Source organism: Grus americana, chromosome Z, assembly GCF_028858705.1.
Source record: "Grus americana isolate bGruAme1 chromosome Z, bGruAme1.mat, whole genome shotgun sequence".
Taxonomy (NCBI): domain Eukaryota; kingdom Metazoa; phylum Chordata; class Aves; order Gruiformes; family Gruidae; genus Grus; species Grus americana.
In genome coordinates, this window is record NC_072891.1 from 29,985,534 (window position 1) to 30,002,303 (window position 16,770).

The following is a 16,770-nucleotide window of genomic DNA, read 5'->3' on the forward strand; positions in this document are numbered from 1 at the left end:
TTCAGGAGCAAACTGCTCCAGCGTGGGGTCCCCCACGGGGTCACAAGTCCTGCCAGCAAACCTGCCCTGGCGTGGGCTCCCCTCTTCACAGGTCCACCGGTCCGGCCTGGAACTTGCTCCAGCGTGGGCTTCCCACGGGCCGCAGCCTCCTTCAGGTGCCTCCACCTGCTCCAGCGTGGGGTCCTCCACGGGCTGCAGGTGGAATCGCTACACCTCCTCATCCTTCCTCCATGGGCTGCAGGGGGACAGCCTGCTTCACCGTGGCCTTCACCACGGGCTGCAGGGGGATCTCTGCTCTGACGCCTGGAGCACCTCCTGCCCCTCATTCTGCACTGACCTTGGTGTCTGCAGTTTCTTACATCTTCTCACTCCTCTCTCCGGCTGCAAAAGCTCTCTCTAGCTTGTTTTTTTTCCCTTCTTAAATATGTTATCACAGAGGCGCTGATTGGCTTGGCCTTGGCCAGCGGCAGGTCCATCTTAGAGCCGGCTGGCATTGGCTCTATCAGACACAGGGGAAGCTTCCTAGCAGCTTCTCACAGAAGCCACCCCTGTAGCCCCCCCGCTACCAAAACCTTGCCACGCAAACCCAACACACTCCTGCGAATGCTGTCCTGAGCTTTGTGCTCATCCTTCCAGTAGAGCTGATGTGATGTGTAGACTAGGCACTGTGGTGGCAGCATGACTGGAGTAAATTTCACCCATGGAGAAATAAATACATCGACAAAACCTAAGGGCGAAAGGCCCATGTTGCTAGTGATGTGTACTGCCAATTCTTTATCTGAAATCTGATCAATAGTAACAGCCCTCAGTGTCTCTGCCATTTTATAAAGATGTCTTTAAGGACTTGGCTAGCTAGCCAGCTGGTATCTGTCCTGCACTCAGACATTTTGTCATTGCCAGTCTCTGCTGAAGTGAGACACTATGACACTAATTTAACTCCTTTTAATTACTAGCAAATTGAAGCTTAGCATTTCTGCTGCTGTTCAACGTTACACATGCTAGCTCCATACTGAATGTACACATATTTTAATGTTCATTTACATGTATTTCTATGTATTAGAAAATTTTTAATGTTGACTCTACCCAGTGTCATTTATTCAAAGGGATCCTGAAGAACTGTGGACATGTTATTTCATGTTCTAGAATCTCAACGAGCACCTGACATTGTGTACTTTATCTGGTTTTATTTAAACACACAATAAGATCAGTAACTTTAACAAGAAACCAAGTGAATTCTGCAGGATCAAGGTGTAATGGCAGAAGCTGAAATGAGAAGCAGCATTCACTTATTGCAGTTTTTAGAGCAGTATTGTCTATGTCCTACTTCTCCTCTGCTTGCAAAGGCCGGGGGGGGGGGGGGCAGTTTGCGACCTACTGGAGCCTGTCTTTTAAACCTGAGGCGAGAAAGAAAGTTTAGGATTCTTGTAGCAAAACTCCTGATCTGCCATCTGCAGAGATTTATGATGTTACATTTGCTTCTAAATGGAATTTAACTGTGTATCCCCTGGCTGCACTTGTATAATCTCATTCTTCTTCCCATCATGTAAATATGTAGAAACTGTTTCTGCCTCAATCTTTATGGTATATTATTGATCTAGGTTTCTGATTTCTCTACTCTGATGTATTTTAGAACATTTCATCCAATGTGCTGGAGGAATCTGCTGTTTCAGATGATGTTTTGTCTCCAGATGAAGATGGTATATGTTCTGGGAGGTATTTCTCAGAAAGTGGCCTGGTAGGGCTGCTGGAACAAGCAGCAGAGCTCTTCAGTACGGTGAGTGAGGGCCAAAATCACTGGGAGATGGAGTGGGGATATCTGGGACAGATCCATAGCTTATTTTCCTGCACACGAGGAAACGAAGTCTTACTGCTAAACCAGACTCCACAGATCTGCCCCACTGCAAACAGCAAGAGGCAGAGACACATCTTATGGCTGACCCAGCCCTGCCTCAAACAGCTTAGCTAGCAAGGCTTTTCAGGTAGCCTAGCTCAGCCATATATCCTTCTCTACTGTGCAGGTTACAGGCAGCAGCAGCAGAGATTGTCCCAGGCATGAACCAAGCCTTTTGGTTGGTATTTTCATGGGATAGTACATTTAAGAAAGAGATCTTGCTTAAACTGTATATTTTAGAAAGCATGTGAGAGTTACTCCTGTACTTTCACACGGCATACAATCACCAGCCTCATAATCTACAGTAACCATGTAAAGAGTAATGATGTTAATATCAAGTAGCTCATCATATTACGGTAGTGCTAAAGAGGATATATGATTTAGCATCTCTGAAGATATCATTTGGGTTCCTTTTGTCCAGATGCGGCTCTGGTTGCGCTGAACCATACATGCTAAACAAATCCGTTTCCTTCTGCTCACCTGTGTTTCTAACTCTTCTAGCCACTAAGTAGAAACCATGTGTTTTACACAGGAATTTGGGCTTGAGAACCTAACAGATCAAAGACCCAAATTAGATCCAGTTTGTTTTTTGCAGCTACAAACTACCCATTTACTATTACTACTTTTTAGAAAGCTAAAACAAACAACATAGCAGATTGAAAGATGAGTCTCATAAATCCCCTTTTCAGCCAGGCTGTTAATGGAGATCTAGTTTCTTTTCAGAGTGCGTGAGAACTCATTTCTTTTCTTCTTTTTTTCTTTTTTCTTTCTTTTTCTTTTTTCTTCTTTTCTTTTTTCTTTTTTCTTTTTTCTTTTTTTTCTTTTTTTTTCTTTTTTTTTTCTTTCTTTTTTTCTTTCTTTTTTTCTTTTTTTTTTTCCCAAGGGAGGATTGTATGAAACTGTGAACGAGGTGTACAAAATTGTCATCCCCATACTGGAAGCACATCGAGACTTCAGGAAGCTTACCTTGACACACAGCAAGCTACAGAAGGCCTTTGACAGCATTATTAATAAGGTACTCGTGAGGCAAGACACTGCTAGCAAAACACATTGCTGGGTTGCACTGTTTGTTTAAGACTGGTGATAATAAAACTGTACATGTGAAATAGATTCATTTCTTTTTTCTAACAAAAGGTTCCATCTGCTTTGGCCTACCTACAAAGGGGTCTACAAATGAAAAGAGGCTCTATCCTCTCTGTAGGAAAAAGCAGATATTAATATAAAACTGATTTAGAGTTACAGAAAAACAGCTGAACAGGCCAACCCTAGAATAAGAACATGCATGATTCCATCTGACCACATCTAAGACAAATAACTTTATTATCAATTAACTAGTGTTTTCAGTTATAAAACAGAAGAAATACAAACACCTGGCTAAATTCTCAGCACTCATACTGTCCCTTTTCTTCTCTCTCTCTCCAGAAGAATCTTATTGCTGATTCTAGTCAGTTTCAAAGTCTTACCAATTTTCATTGCAAAATTTTAATTTTGTTAATATGTATCCAATGGAATTAAAAAATAGTAAGTTACTTTGTTTTGCAAAAGTCACTTCATGATTAGCCTAAATTTTAAGTTAGATTTCAGTCAAGTGTCCCCTTAATTTGTATGCCTGCCTTCATGAATATGTGCTTGTAATACATCGGCACTGATGATACATAAACTGGCTCTGAAATATGGGAAAATGTAGGAGTAGTGGGTTTTCTTGTACATCAGTTGGGGAAAAAAAAGGCATCCAAATACTACAATGTTGATGTAGAAGAATAAGTAATTGAAAGTTTCCTGTTTCCTTTTATCATTTAGGGTCAAAAGCGAATGTTTGGAACTTACTTCCGTGTTGGTTTCTATGGATCCAAATTTGGGGACTTGGATGAACAGGAATTTGTTTATAAGGAGCCTGCAATTACCAAACTTCCTGAGATTTCTCACAGGTTAGAGGTAAAGAAAAAACCATTTTGTTAATATGATCTCTGATGTTATGTTACACTATCTAATGAACCCACACAGTTCTAATAGTATTATTGCTATATAAAAATCAGTAACAAACTGATTTGTACCATAGGTTATTTCCTTTGTATATATCCTTTCCATTGTAGCTCTTTTTACAGCATAATGATGAAAGTGATCCTTTCTCTTGAGGGCAGGCCTGTAATATATTGAATTATTTGATTTGAGCATGCCAGATATTTGCTTTGGTATCTTTTCAGCTTTTTCATGGAACTGCAATGTTCCCTTCTGATCACTTTACCTTGAGTTTTGTGCTTTTTTGTGAGCAACTTACACTGATCTTTGTCAGAAGATGCCTTAACCTGGCCAACTGTGATTCATGAAGCAGTATACTGACTGTACAGAGCCCAGAAATTGTCATGGTTACTCCTGTCTCCTAGAGTCATACAGATCATTAGCATTATATTAAGGACTAAAAGCACTTCAGGATAATTCTGTTTCCTTTCAGGGATTTTATGGCCAGTGTTTTGGGGAGGATGCTGTGGAAGTGATTAAGGACTCTGCTCCTGTAGACAAAAGAAAGCTGGATCCCAATAAGGTAGGGAAAGTACTACTGAGAGCGTTGAGTGCTTTGTTACAGAAGAGAAAGGGAGGGGGATTCCCTTGAAACTTTTATGGTCAAACTTTAAGGCACCAAAAACCCCACAAGGTACTCTATCTCTGTCTCCAAAGATGTCCTTAAAGCCTCTGTGAAAGGCTTAGTTTGGTAGCTTGTCAGAGAGCGTGGAAATTAGAAGTTCTGGTTTCTGGTCCCTGCTGATCATCTGATCCCCAGGGTTAAGCTGTGTCCTCCCCAGAGGCAAGTTTTGTCAGCTCTGAAGACAAATCCTGAAGGATTTGCAGCTCTGTGCTCTTCCAGACCATGCTTAGCCAGCATGAACTATGGGATATTTCACATATGCCATTCCTTTTACACTTCTTGGTTTATAAAGCACTATAATGGTTCTTCCCTCTTTTCTCAGGCATACATACAAATTACTTTTGTGGAGCCATATTTTGATGAGTATGAGATGAAAGACAGGGTAACCTATTTTGAGAAGAACTTCAACCTCTGTCGGTTCATGTACACTACACCTTTCACCATGGATGGGCGCCCCAGAGGAGAGCTTAGTGAGCAGTACAAGAGGAACACCATCCTAACCACAATGCATGCTTTCCCCTACATCAAAACTAGAATCAATGTCATCCAAAAAGAAGAGGTAATTGGGTTTTGAGGACAAAACTAATTTCTCAGGGGCTGAAGGAGTCTCTGGGTGGGAAGGTTTTCAAACTCTATGCTTGGCAGAAAAAAAGCAAGCTGAATTTCTCAGACATGTTACTCTCATAAATAGGAATGGCATAGAATGGGTAGACAAATGCAACATGTGTATTTACTATGGAGAAAAGAGGATAGCAAGTGTATATTCTTCTTTTGACCTCGCAGTTGTAATGCTATGTAGGAGGATGCATGGAGCTCTAGTTATGGCTATACTTGTAGCTGATAGTACAGTCAAATAACTAAACTGGGCTCAGAGCTGGTTTGGAGACAGGGAAGCTTTATAAAAGTAGGAAGTGCAAAACCACTTCAGACATGAAGTCAGTAACTTAGAATAATATAATTATTATAATAATAATTTATGCAAGCAGGGAGTCAGATCCGCATTCTATTCTTGCAAATCATAAGATGTCAAAGAGCTTTGGATCAGACACAGCATCTACCAAGATGACAGTTAGATTCAGCAGTCTTCCTGGGTCTCACAACTACTGGTTTTGGCAGGAGAAAATGGTAGTGGTATTGCCAGATTTAGAACAGGTCAACTGCATGCATGATTCAGGTAATGAAGCATTTTTTTCTTCCATTGCCATTAGTTTATTTTAACCCCAATTGAAGTTGCTATTGAAGATATGCGAAAAAAAACACAGGAACTAACTGCAGCCACCAACCAAGAACCACCAGATGCCAAAATGCTCCAGATGGTTTTGCAGGGCTCAGTTGGAGCCACTGTAAATCAGGTAAGAGATGCAAATAAGCCAGATGAAGAGTTTCTGCATACATTTCTCATTGTGCTTTCTTTTTTGCTCTCTTCTCTTTCACTAGAAGTACATCTAATCATACACATTTAGTCACAATGTGCATTTAAACTTCATCCCTTAATATTTAGTCATTGTATATTGTTCATCAGCTATGTTTTTGGTGAAAGTGCTCATGGAAGTGCTGTCTTGGTTGTAGGTGCAGAAACTCACAGAAGCCTTGTGAATGTATCCAAGGATTTTCCATTTCTAGCACACTAGCCTTCTCAGACATTTTGTTCACTCCAGGTGTATCCTTGGGGAATGGGAATAATAATAATTCTGCTGTGGGACCACAAAAAAATTCAGTTTCACAGAAAATACATGAGGTCAAGACCCGAGTGCCCCAAAAGAAAGTTGAAATGCAATAATTATAAGTATGTGTACTAACAAAAAAAAAAGTAATTAATAATTTTAAATGAAAGAATGAAGACATAACTGAGAGAAAACTTGGCATTATCCACAACTGCACAGAGCTTGGTCTCTTTGCTGAAAGCCTAAATACTGTCAGTTTCTCCAGATTCTTCACCAACCAAAGCCTCTTGTCTGAAGTTGTTGTAAGCTTTGGAAAGTGTGGTTATTTTCTGTGCTGGGCTTATTTAACTCTCTTGGGGTCTTGTAATGCCACACATAGGAGCTGTGTTTCTCTCATGTAATGAGGTTTGGCAGTAGAGCTATCCCAGCTCTTCTCTGCTGAGTAGAATTTGTTCCCTTTTTTGTGGGGCTAGAGGAGAAAGAAAAGCAGGAGATGATAAAATATAATGGGCAAAAATTCTGCTTGCCAAAGGAAAAATCGGGGGCGGGGGGGCAAAACCCCATCCTGTTATGGTGACTATGCATAGTTTTCTTTCATAATTCTGCTCATGAAATAACAAACAGGTTAACCAAACGTGTGGTCTGTTTTCAGTCTAAGCAGGTGTTTTTGACATTTTCTTGTGTTATTCCTATAAGGGACCGCTAGAGGTAGCGCAAGTGTTCCTGGCTGAAATTCCAGCAGACCCCAAACTTTATCGGCATCACAACAAGCTGAGGTTGTGCTTCAAAGAGTTTATAATGAGGTCAGTAAAACAAAATTGAAACACTGAATTGCATCAATGAAGGAAATAATAGCAATAAGGCAACGATACTATGACTGTGTAATTAATTATGCCAGTTAGCATCATGAATCCTGGCATCACATGGTTTAGACACTTGGTCCAGACTTGTTATACCTGCTTCATGGTCAATGCTTTGGTAGGCTGTGCGTCCCAAATGGGAGCAAATTTTAGCACATCAAACTAATTATGTAGAAATTGAGATCTTCCATTTGTTTTCTCTTTTGACATTTTACAGAAATCAAGCATTTCAGACTAATGCCTTGATTTTATTTTTAATAAAATGACATTTTTAGTAGGAAGATGTTCATAAGAAAACATTTGACCGTATCCATCAAGCAGACACATTGGTAGTGGTAGACACATATGGCCTTTGCTTTAGATATGCTTGTAAATCTTAACAAGCGTACTCACATAGCAAGATATTCATGTCCTTAGTCCAAACAAAGCATAATTGCCGAAGGATAAGTTTGAGTTAAATAAAAACAAGCCTTATGCAAAAGATACAGTCTCTACTCTCTGCTGTTGTCACTGCATCATTTACAGTAAGTAGGCAGGTAGCTCAGTATTCTGCAGTCATTAAATCTGGGGTTTTCTTTATTAGCTCCCTCATGCATTTCTAATGTCTTAAAAATATCACCTCAATTTCTGTGCTTGGAAAAGATAAAGAATTCTTATTAGTTCATTATCATTTTGGACTTGACAAGTTCAGAGGAATGCCTAGCCCAGAGGAGCTGGATCCTTGGCCATTCAGATTATCTAACACAAAGGTAACGAGTTTCACTGAAGTAGGTGATACATCTCATGCCTTTTTTTCTTTCCTTTTGCCTAGGTGCGGTGAAGCAGTGGAGAAAAACAAGCGCCTTATTACTGCTGACCAACGGGAATATCAGCAAGAGCTCAGAAAGAACTATGGGAAGCTGAAGGAGAACCTGAGGCCCATGATTGAGAGGAAGATCCCAGAGCTGTACAAACCTGTAGTGAAAATCCATAGCACAAGGTACAGCTAGGGGAAGGTTATCTGTTGTAGCTGTACAAAAAGATGACATTTTTGCAAGGAAGAAAGGCAGTTTTACTGGCAGCTAAAACCAAGCCATAATATACACTGCCAACTTCATACTTGATTAAAGAAGTCTGCTGACTTCCACTGGAGCTGAATGTAGTATTAACTGCTCATTCCTGGGGTAGAGGATTTATGTCATTTTAATACATCGTTAGAGAATACTTCCTCCCTCACCCTAATGAAAAGATATTGGAAACATCTTGCCATTTCTTCAATATTTGAAACCAGGAAGCAGATAGAATAGGTATGTGTTTCTTTTGAACACATGGCACCATGTGGTGTTAGCCAGCATGATGTAAGAGTGATCCTTTAATACCCAGATAACATAGTCTGGTTTAGTCCCATGACTGAGACAGAAGAGTTTAACTTATGTTCTTTACTTATGAATATACGGTTCTTCACAAAGCCACTGTGTCTTGTGGGGTGGGAGCAGAAGAAGGAATATGCCTCTGACCTGCCAACACATAACATGTTTCATCTGATGATTTGTCAGCTCCTCCTTTTCACAAGGCAGGTATTTCTTGGATTCTTTTTCTTTTGCCAACTTTATTTATGGATCCGTTTCATTGCAGGGAATCTTTTCGTAACCACAGTTTTAGGAAATATGATGCCCAAACTTCTTCACAAAGCACCTAAGGACTAGCTGCTTTGGCCAAGGAAGAGCTTCCTGCTGCAAGCCAGAAGTGATGGGGTATTCAACATCTACGAAATCAGAAGTCTGTCACAAGACAGCATGTGCACTTTCTGGACAGCATGCAGTAAAGCATTTACACAAGATCACTAAATGAAAACCAGGGGATGACTCCTAATCAACCACAGCTCGTGAGGGCTTGGGAAGGAAGGGGATGCTTTTTAGATACTTTTGCATATATTGTAAAATAATCACATAATGTGGAGGGGTGGACCATTAGAGTAGTTAGTGGCATGAGGTCAGTCGCCTCCAGCTAACAGGTACAGAACTCTGTGCAGTTTGGTTGAGGTGTTACATGAAACCAAATAATGTGTCTAAGGGACGGGGACAAATTATGTCTATTTATGGTCCTTTTCCAAGACAGCATTTATCCATGTGCTTTTGGCAATGGAGCACATTCTGCAAGTTAATCACATGCTTAAATGCTGTCTTAATGAAGAGGGATATGGTCCCCTGCTCAGTGTTTGCTGAGCTGGAGCTGTAGGAAAGAATAATTTCCTCAGTGAGTTTCTGTCATCAGTTTCTATCATGGTCCTTAACTGCAGGGAGAGTTCTGCACAAGTTTTCTCAACCAAAGCTTGGAAAGCAAGAAGTAGCAATAAGTAATTCTTATAGATCTTCTGATTTTTTTTCTAAGTATAGGGACTACTACTTGACATGCAGTTGGATTTCTTAATAATCAGTGTCATGTGTAGCAGAGCTAACAAGTAATAGTTTAAAAAGAAGATGCTAAGCTATGAGTGATTCTTTTATTATACAATGCTCTTACGTAGATAACCTTATCCAAAATTAACTACAGAAGCGCACAGTGAGGATTTTGTACACAGCACTTCGCTCAGGCCTTACTGCAACTTAAGAGAAACTAGCGTGTAATTTATAATACCTAATGCTTAGTATTTTCTGAACCCTGAGCAAACATTTTACTAGATAATCTTTACAGTACTTCCCTGAAGTAAGAAAATACTATTGCAATTTTGCAGATGAGGATGTTGAGAGACAGAGAGAGAGATTAGGTCTTTGGAACTCATTTAGTGAGGCAAAAGCAGAGCCACAATTTGTGTTGTGACCATGCTTACCATGTAATGTTTGTATTTTGAAACAAAGATTTATGAAAGCATCCCTCGATATTACTTTCTTCTCTCTACCTTTTCAGTGTTTTGGAAATTATAATTTAATGTTGATTAAAGTAACTGATCCCATTTGCCCAAACACAGAATTTAATGTTAAAGTTAAATGAAACAGTGAAATTAAGTTTTTCCTTTGTACTTCATTTTAGAAAATTACAGTGAACTTTCTCAGAGCTGATGCCACATGTTCCTAAATGCAAATCCTTTTTGCTCTGAAAGTACAAGGGAGATTGAGGCTGCTGCTTTTAGTGGAAACATTTTGATTTTTTATGGTCATCTGCAGCCTTGCCATTTGATAATAGGAATTTCCCAGCACTTCATTGACATCTGAGGAAGTCAGATTTTGAATGTGCTATGTAGAAGATTCACAGGGATGATGGAACAAGATGAGGTGTGGAATTAGGTGAAATAAACACTGTATTTATACAGCATTCAGAGTGTAAGAAAGCATTTCCCTCCTCATTCATAGTATTGTTAAATGTAGTAATCAGGAATAAGTACTCTGTGATTTTGGAGTGCATCCAAAGTACATAAGCAAATGGTATAAAAAGCTCAAAAGATGCCCCCGTGGAGTGGATTCTCTGTATTCAAGTTGCTTTAAAACAGTTCTAAGTTGAAAAGATGATTAATTTCCCAAAGCTTTGAAGCTATGAGATCTCTGCCTATCAGAACCTAGCCTTTATCTATTGTTTTTAACAGCCTGTTGGGGAGGAAGGTCAGGTCGGAATACTGTCATCTATCACCCCCATAATCCAACCTCATTGTTTACAAGATGGTTATCCTTTAGAGCCTAAATAACAGAAACCTCAGGTAAACAAAAAACCCTTAGAGGTGTACAATATACTAGGTAAAAGTAACCAAGTGTTTCTCGTTCACGTGCGGTCCTTGAACTGAAACAATACTCAGGATAATATGAATACTGAAGGACTCTTCACTCACATTTTATAAGCTGAGTGCTCCTTGACCAGTTGGCCAGTCTTGCCCTCAGCTGGTAGCTCATGTTGCCCCTTCTACAAATGAAACATGGTTTGCACATTTCTTTGAAGAGCTGAAGTATGTGAAGTGTAAATTTCCTATCTTATAATACTCATTTTGCAATAAAGTGACTTTCACAGGATGTTCAGGAGTGCCTTTGTGTTGCACCTTATACCTCAATAGAATCCAGCTGGAAAGAAAATTTCAGTAGGAACAACCTTTCTTGCAGGAGCATCATTCAGTAGAAAATACAAAGATTTGGGCAGGGGAGGTGTCAGTGTGTCTTTAGGATAAATTGTGTCTGTTAGAGAGGTAACAGACAAAACTTGCTTCCTAACTTCTTTTTTCATTCAGTGTCCGTGAAAAATGGCAGTGGGAAGCTTAGTGACAATAGTGCCCTCCTTTCTTCCTCCAGTGTGTAGGCATAGAGCAGAAACATGCCCGATTCTTAAATGACACACTATCTGGGTGATTCCAGACCAGGAGGAGTTGCATGTGTCCACACTAGTTAGGTCCACGGCTAAACTTGTGAGGCCGTCACAGGGGAGCCAGCATGTGAATCACAGAACTTCAAGTCTGCAGATAGCCCTATCACCCAGCAAAGCACAGCTGATCCAAATCAGGTGTGAGTGCACACTCATGCATTTGCCAGCATGCAGACAACACACATATATAAGGAGTCCTGATGTCTGTGAGAAAACCGACAACAATGCCCAGAAGTAGCAATTGACCTGTCAGCATGTTTTGAACACATTTGAACAGTCCAGGTGGGTGCTTTCGGTTAGCACACCTGATCCTACATGGGCAGCCCTGACGCTAGACTTCCTGGTTTGCAGAACAGCAGCTGTAAAGGGAGCACAGCTTTCAGATGGCGTGCAAACAATCACATGTTCGAGGCTTCAGCAGGCGATGGGCTGAACAGGCGTATGACTGTGAGTAGCTGTAGCCACACTTACGCCAAGTAAAGAGAAATTCAGCACAGTCATTTGCAACTGGCAGGTCTGGCTTACATGACCTCTCTCTGGAAGCTGAGCACTTCCTCGTTAGGTTCCGCACCAATGTGACGACTTGGAAAAAAGGAAAGCGAACATTTTAATTCCTTTTTCTGTTTTTCCTTTTGGCTGTTTGAAGTATCGTCATCTCAGATATTTCAGAAAGGGGAATCAAAGCTTAGCAGACAACCTGACATAGAGCCAGGTAGGACTCTTTAAGGTGTTATAATCTCTCAAAACAATGCTTGTTATGAAAATGAAGCATGATAACAGGTTTTTACTGTGTTTTACTCCACTACAGTGCTGCTGCCTTCTGGAAGACGGTAACGCATACAAGTAGCGTTCATACGGTGTTGCCATTAGTGCTGAATTCGGGAGCGGGGTACTTCGGCGAGTAGCTCAGCTGACTATGTTTTAACCATCTTTCAAACCAGTTAAACGGTGCGATTAAGAAATAATCAACAGGTCTCGATAAGTCATCTCAGGTTGGGTAATGCTCTGGTCTAATCAGTGCACTGAAAGGAGAAGGGGCCCCTGTGGAAAAAGTCCTTTTTGATTACATGAATAAAGGCAATGCACACTCACAGTAGAGCTCAATTGGTGTTTGGGAAGGTAAAATCTGGCACTGAGTGCTTGACATAGTGAATTGAACATGTTTCTGAAACTCCTTGTATTCTCAGTGAGGGATTGGCTTAAATGGACCATTTTTATTTAAAAACTGACTGTTTTCCAAGTGTTCAAGAATTAAAAACTAACCTTGATGAAGTTTTTTAGCAAATAATGTAGTCACAATGTTGCTCAGTAAAAAATCCTGAAAACATCAAAGTAAATGTTTAGCTGATCAAAACAAACAAAAAACCTGAAGACCCTCAAGAGTAGTTTTTCTAGATTTAGTTTAGAAAGCCTTGAAAGTTGTAACATTTTGTTCTGCTTGTCTGTTCTAAACGATCTGCTGCTTTGCACCCTTCAAAACAAAATTTTCTCTTTAGAAAAAAAAAATGCAAAGTTGCTTTTGTTTTCTTTTAACTGCCCTTAATGAATTTACACAGCATATGCTGTGGTGTCCAGAGTGAAGCATTAATTTAGTGCCAAATGCTACACAGCTGCACTATTTATAAGCTATATATCTTCTCAACGGAAACAGTTGTGAGAGGAAAAATTGGTACGTAATTGTTTAAATGCCACATGTACAGAATGAAAAGATACCTAAATGCAAATGTAAATGCTCTAAATCATTACACACTTTTATTTCCTATGCTATGAAATTGATTTTATATTTCTGTCTATCTGTGGATCTAATACTTCTTTTAGAACTATTTATTTTTACAGGAGTAAGGTTTTTCCTTATCTGTCTCTATTCATGGAATATTGGATGCCTACTAGGACTAGTGAAATCCAAATTACAAAGAAAGTTAAACTCTAATAACCAACGGTACAGGGTGTTTCAGCTGCGTGGCAGGAGGACTATGTCTTGCGCTATACAACAAACACCCATAAAACAATGGGAAGGGAAGATTTCCTACCACACATTTCCAACTTTCCCAAATGTGAATGTACAAATTTCTGTTCCCCAGGGAGAACTCCATGAAAAAAAGAGAAAAAGCAAGCTTAGCATTGCTGATACATCTAGAACTTGAACGTGCCAGAAGGCTATCTGAAAACCTCAAGCAAACAAGTGTTTCTGGACTTAATGAACAGTGAGGAAAGGAAGTAGGTGCAAAACCATATCCTTTCCTTTGTTTGCAGGTCAACTTTAAGAGAAATGAACAATCCCTTCTCAGGTATCAAAGAGAAGTTGGAAGTGTTCCCAAAGGAGTGTGTTCCTTATGGAGTTAAGGCATAAAATCCTGGGCTCAAACCTAAACTCTTGGGGTGGCATTTTTCCCAGTGGGGGGGAGGGAAGGGGAAGGGCAAGGGGAAGGGCAAGGGGAAGGGGAAAGGATTGCCAGCAAGAACAGCTTTACAAAAATTAAGCTGATAGTGCTCGCCTCAGAGGTTGGAGATTTCTCAGCAGCCTGGAAGGATGCCATTTTTGCTGTAACTTCATGCTGCCAGCTTTTAACTTTGGGAGAATGATATTAAAACGACGGGGTCTAAAAGATTTCAAAGATGTTGGCTTATGTAACAGACTTCAACCATTGGTTAAACTAGGAAGAAGAAAACTCTTGCAATCTGTGGCAGGTTAAAGAGAATAAAACCAGTCCTCTGTGACTGCGTAGAAAGGATTGCTCAGCTCAGGTTGTAGAGAAACCCTGTTGCCCCCAAGGCCTGCTGCAGCCTGGGACAAAGGCTGCAGCTGAGTGAAAGAAATCTGTCCATAAAGAAATAAATAAGCAATCAGAGAGCAAAAGATTAAAAACCCAACACACTGTGGGGAACAAAGGGAGTAGTACCATGGAAATGGAATTAAGGGCAGGTTAAAGTGCTGAATGCATCTCACTTTCTAGACCGTGTGGGGCACTCAGCACCAAACCGAGGGCTGCTGTGCTTTAATGGAAAATATCAGGCAAAAAGTAATCACACAAGATTTAAAAATAATAATAAAATAGGAAAAACTGTAATTTTTCTAATAAAAATATTCTTAGGTTTTGGGGGGATTTCATGGATTTTGGGGGTGAAGTTTTTTGGTTTTTTTTAATGCTGACTGCCTGCATTTTGCTAGTTTCTGTCCAGAACTGGGGAACTGCAAAAGCAACAAACAAAAGGCACACTGTGCTTTCCCATCGCTCCTTTGAAGGAGGCAAAGTGTCAGAATTGTTGCTTCCAGAGTGGGATCCAGGCTGGCTGGGAGCAGCGCATGGCCCCGCACGCCTCCTGCAGCGACAGGTGCCAAGAGTGACCACTGGTTCCATGGCCTGTGCACAAAAGGCATGCTGCAGACAGAAATTATTCAGTCACAGACAGGCACAGTTTGAGGAAACAGAAGGCAAAGGCAGAATATCCTGTTATTTCTGCTAGTTTTGGTTCACTGCTAATTTTCTCTTTTACTAACCGATGGAGGATGCACCCAAATGCACCCACCAGTGGCTTTGCAGTTACTGGGATCCCCCTCACAAGCTAGCACCACCACGGGGGTACTGACCCTGTGGCATCAGCTGCCATGCTGGCACTCAGAGTTTCACTGACAGAGGCAATCTTCCTAGAAAGGCCAGCTAAGCCTTCCTCCACTGCTGATCGTTCCCACAGCCTGGTAAGGAAAAGCATTTAACACACGGTATTCGTGGTTGCAAAACCCATGCTTGTTTAATCCTCTGTTTAACTTCAGCAGCTCGCTTTTAAACTGTTCCCATCTCTGTTCTCCACGATGCTGCTGTAACTCACCCCTGCCCAAGACCCCTGTACCCGACCGCTGTGAACCTACACGTGGGTTGAGTAGGACAGTCCAGCATAGGAAGGAGCAGCCATGAAGGTGTCAGTGTGGCTCACAGCTCTGCAGGCACGGCTGCAGGAGAGTGCTGCGGGGACTGCACAGGAGAGTTGGGACACACCAGCACATGCCATTGAGGGGACTGCTCAATGACACTGTTGGAAGGAGGGCAGAAAACTGTCCAAACCCAAGAAATGCTTTGGGAACTAACATCTTTTTTTGAATCCTCAGCAGTGCTCTGCATCACTGAAAACACCAAAGTGCACTCACAGAGATGGGAATTACACAACATGCATTAAAAACAGGGACTCTTCATATAGTCCAGGATGGTCTGAAACAGTGAGAGGGTACTTGTGTCTATACAATAACTGCCTGATCCCAGATGAAGCCTCTGGCTAGCAAAAATAAAGCGATACATCAGCTTAGTTTATGGAGGAATCCATACTTACTGTCTGTGCCAGGCTGTATTGTCAGGAGGTATATTTGAAGGCTGAAGACTTCCACTGGTAGTCATGAGTTCGTTGAAACATAAATATAGTGCTATTAGACCTGGCATGCCGTTCAGCTCATCCAGTTGCCTACCCATGCAGCAGCCAGTATCAGATGCTTCAGGAGGAAGAATCTCTGTGAGCTGTGAGAGAGAATCTACACCCATCTCCAGTGCTATAAATCACAGATTAATCAGCAAGGCATGCGTTTCAAGAACAGCTAAAACTTTGCCCAGTCTCTGCCAAAGCAGCTTCATACTGATGTCTGCATAACAGGAATGAAGAACCTGTTCTCTTCCTCAGCTTCATCATTGGTCAAGGTGATGCATTAGTGTTCAGAGTTGTCACTAAATAACTATCAGATGTTAAGTCAGTCAGCAGGCAAGAAAAACAGGAGAAGATAGCTTGACCACCCTTCTCAATAAAATGCCCAAGTACATCAATTTTGTCCACTGGCACTTTTGTAGTCAAGGTCCTCCATATCCTAATCACATCTTTTTTAAAAAAGGTACCATGCCTCTAAGTTAAAATCCCCTTTTGAATTTGAAACTAGGACAAAGGTTGAGAAACCCTATTCTGAGAGGACAATTGACTAATGAATTTGATGAAATCAAATCATCATCACAGAAAACAAATCATCATTTATACAAAGTAAACACATATGTCTGTGCATAACAGTGGTCCTTGCTAGCCCAATTCTGGCACAAAGCACATTTTAATTTGAGAATTTGCAGTGTAGAAAGAAAGAAAACTCCAAATGTCTTGTATGTAAAATGAAGGCGTCCTTCAAAGAGTCCCTCAGGTCCTACCTAGTTCCTGCTGTGGAGCCAAAATCCTTGATGAGGGAGGAACTCCTCCAAGGAGCCTCGCATCAGGGAAACAAATACTGGTGTCATTCATTTCCTGACTCTGCCATTCACTGGGGTGAACATGCACAAATTTAGGATAGCACCGAGTCTAACTTTGGGAGCTCATTTAACACATTCCTTGCTCCAGCAGGAAGTTGCCAAAGCTTTTTATCGCCTGCTT

General features: G+C 40.9%; 1 protein-coding gene across 3 annotated transcripts in view; it reads left to right on the forward strand.

The window, feature by feature from the left end:
• Positions 1-11,034, forward strand: part of DOCK8 (dedicator of cytokinesis 8) — a 95,628-nt gene extending 84,594 nt beyond the window's left edge. For all 3 annotated transcript variants that reach the window (XM_054809975.1, XM_054809976.1, XM_054809977.1), the window contains 9 exons: positions 1,631-1,774; positions 2,775-2,906; positions 3,692-3,826; positions 4,344-4,433; positions 4,858-5,094; positions 5,744-5,887; positions 6,896-7,002; positions 7,871-8,038; positions 8,674-11,034. In XM_054809975.1, coding sequence (XP_054665950.1) covers positions 1,631-1,774; positions 2,775-2,906; positions 3,692-3,826; positions 4,344-4,433; positions 4,858-5,094; positions 5,744-5,887; positions 6,896-7,002; positions 7,871-8,038; positions 8,674-8,737 — 1,221 coding nt within the window. In that variant the 3' untranslated portion in view covers positions 8,738-11,034. The remainder of the gene's footprint in view (positions 1-1,630; positions 1,775-2,774; positions 2,907-3,691; positions 3,827-4,343; positions 4,434-4,857; positions 5,095-5,743; positions 5,888-6,895; positions 7,003-7,870; positions 8,039-8,673) is intronic.
• Positions 11,035-16,770: the final 5,736 nt, after the last annotated feature.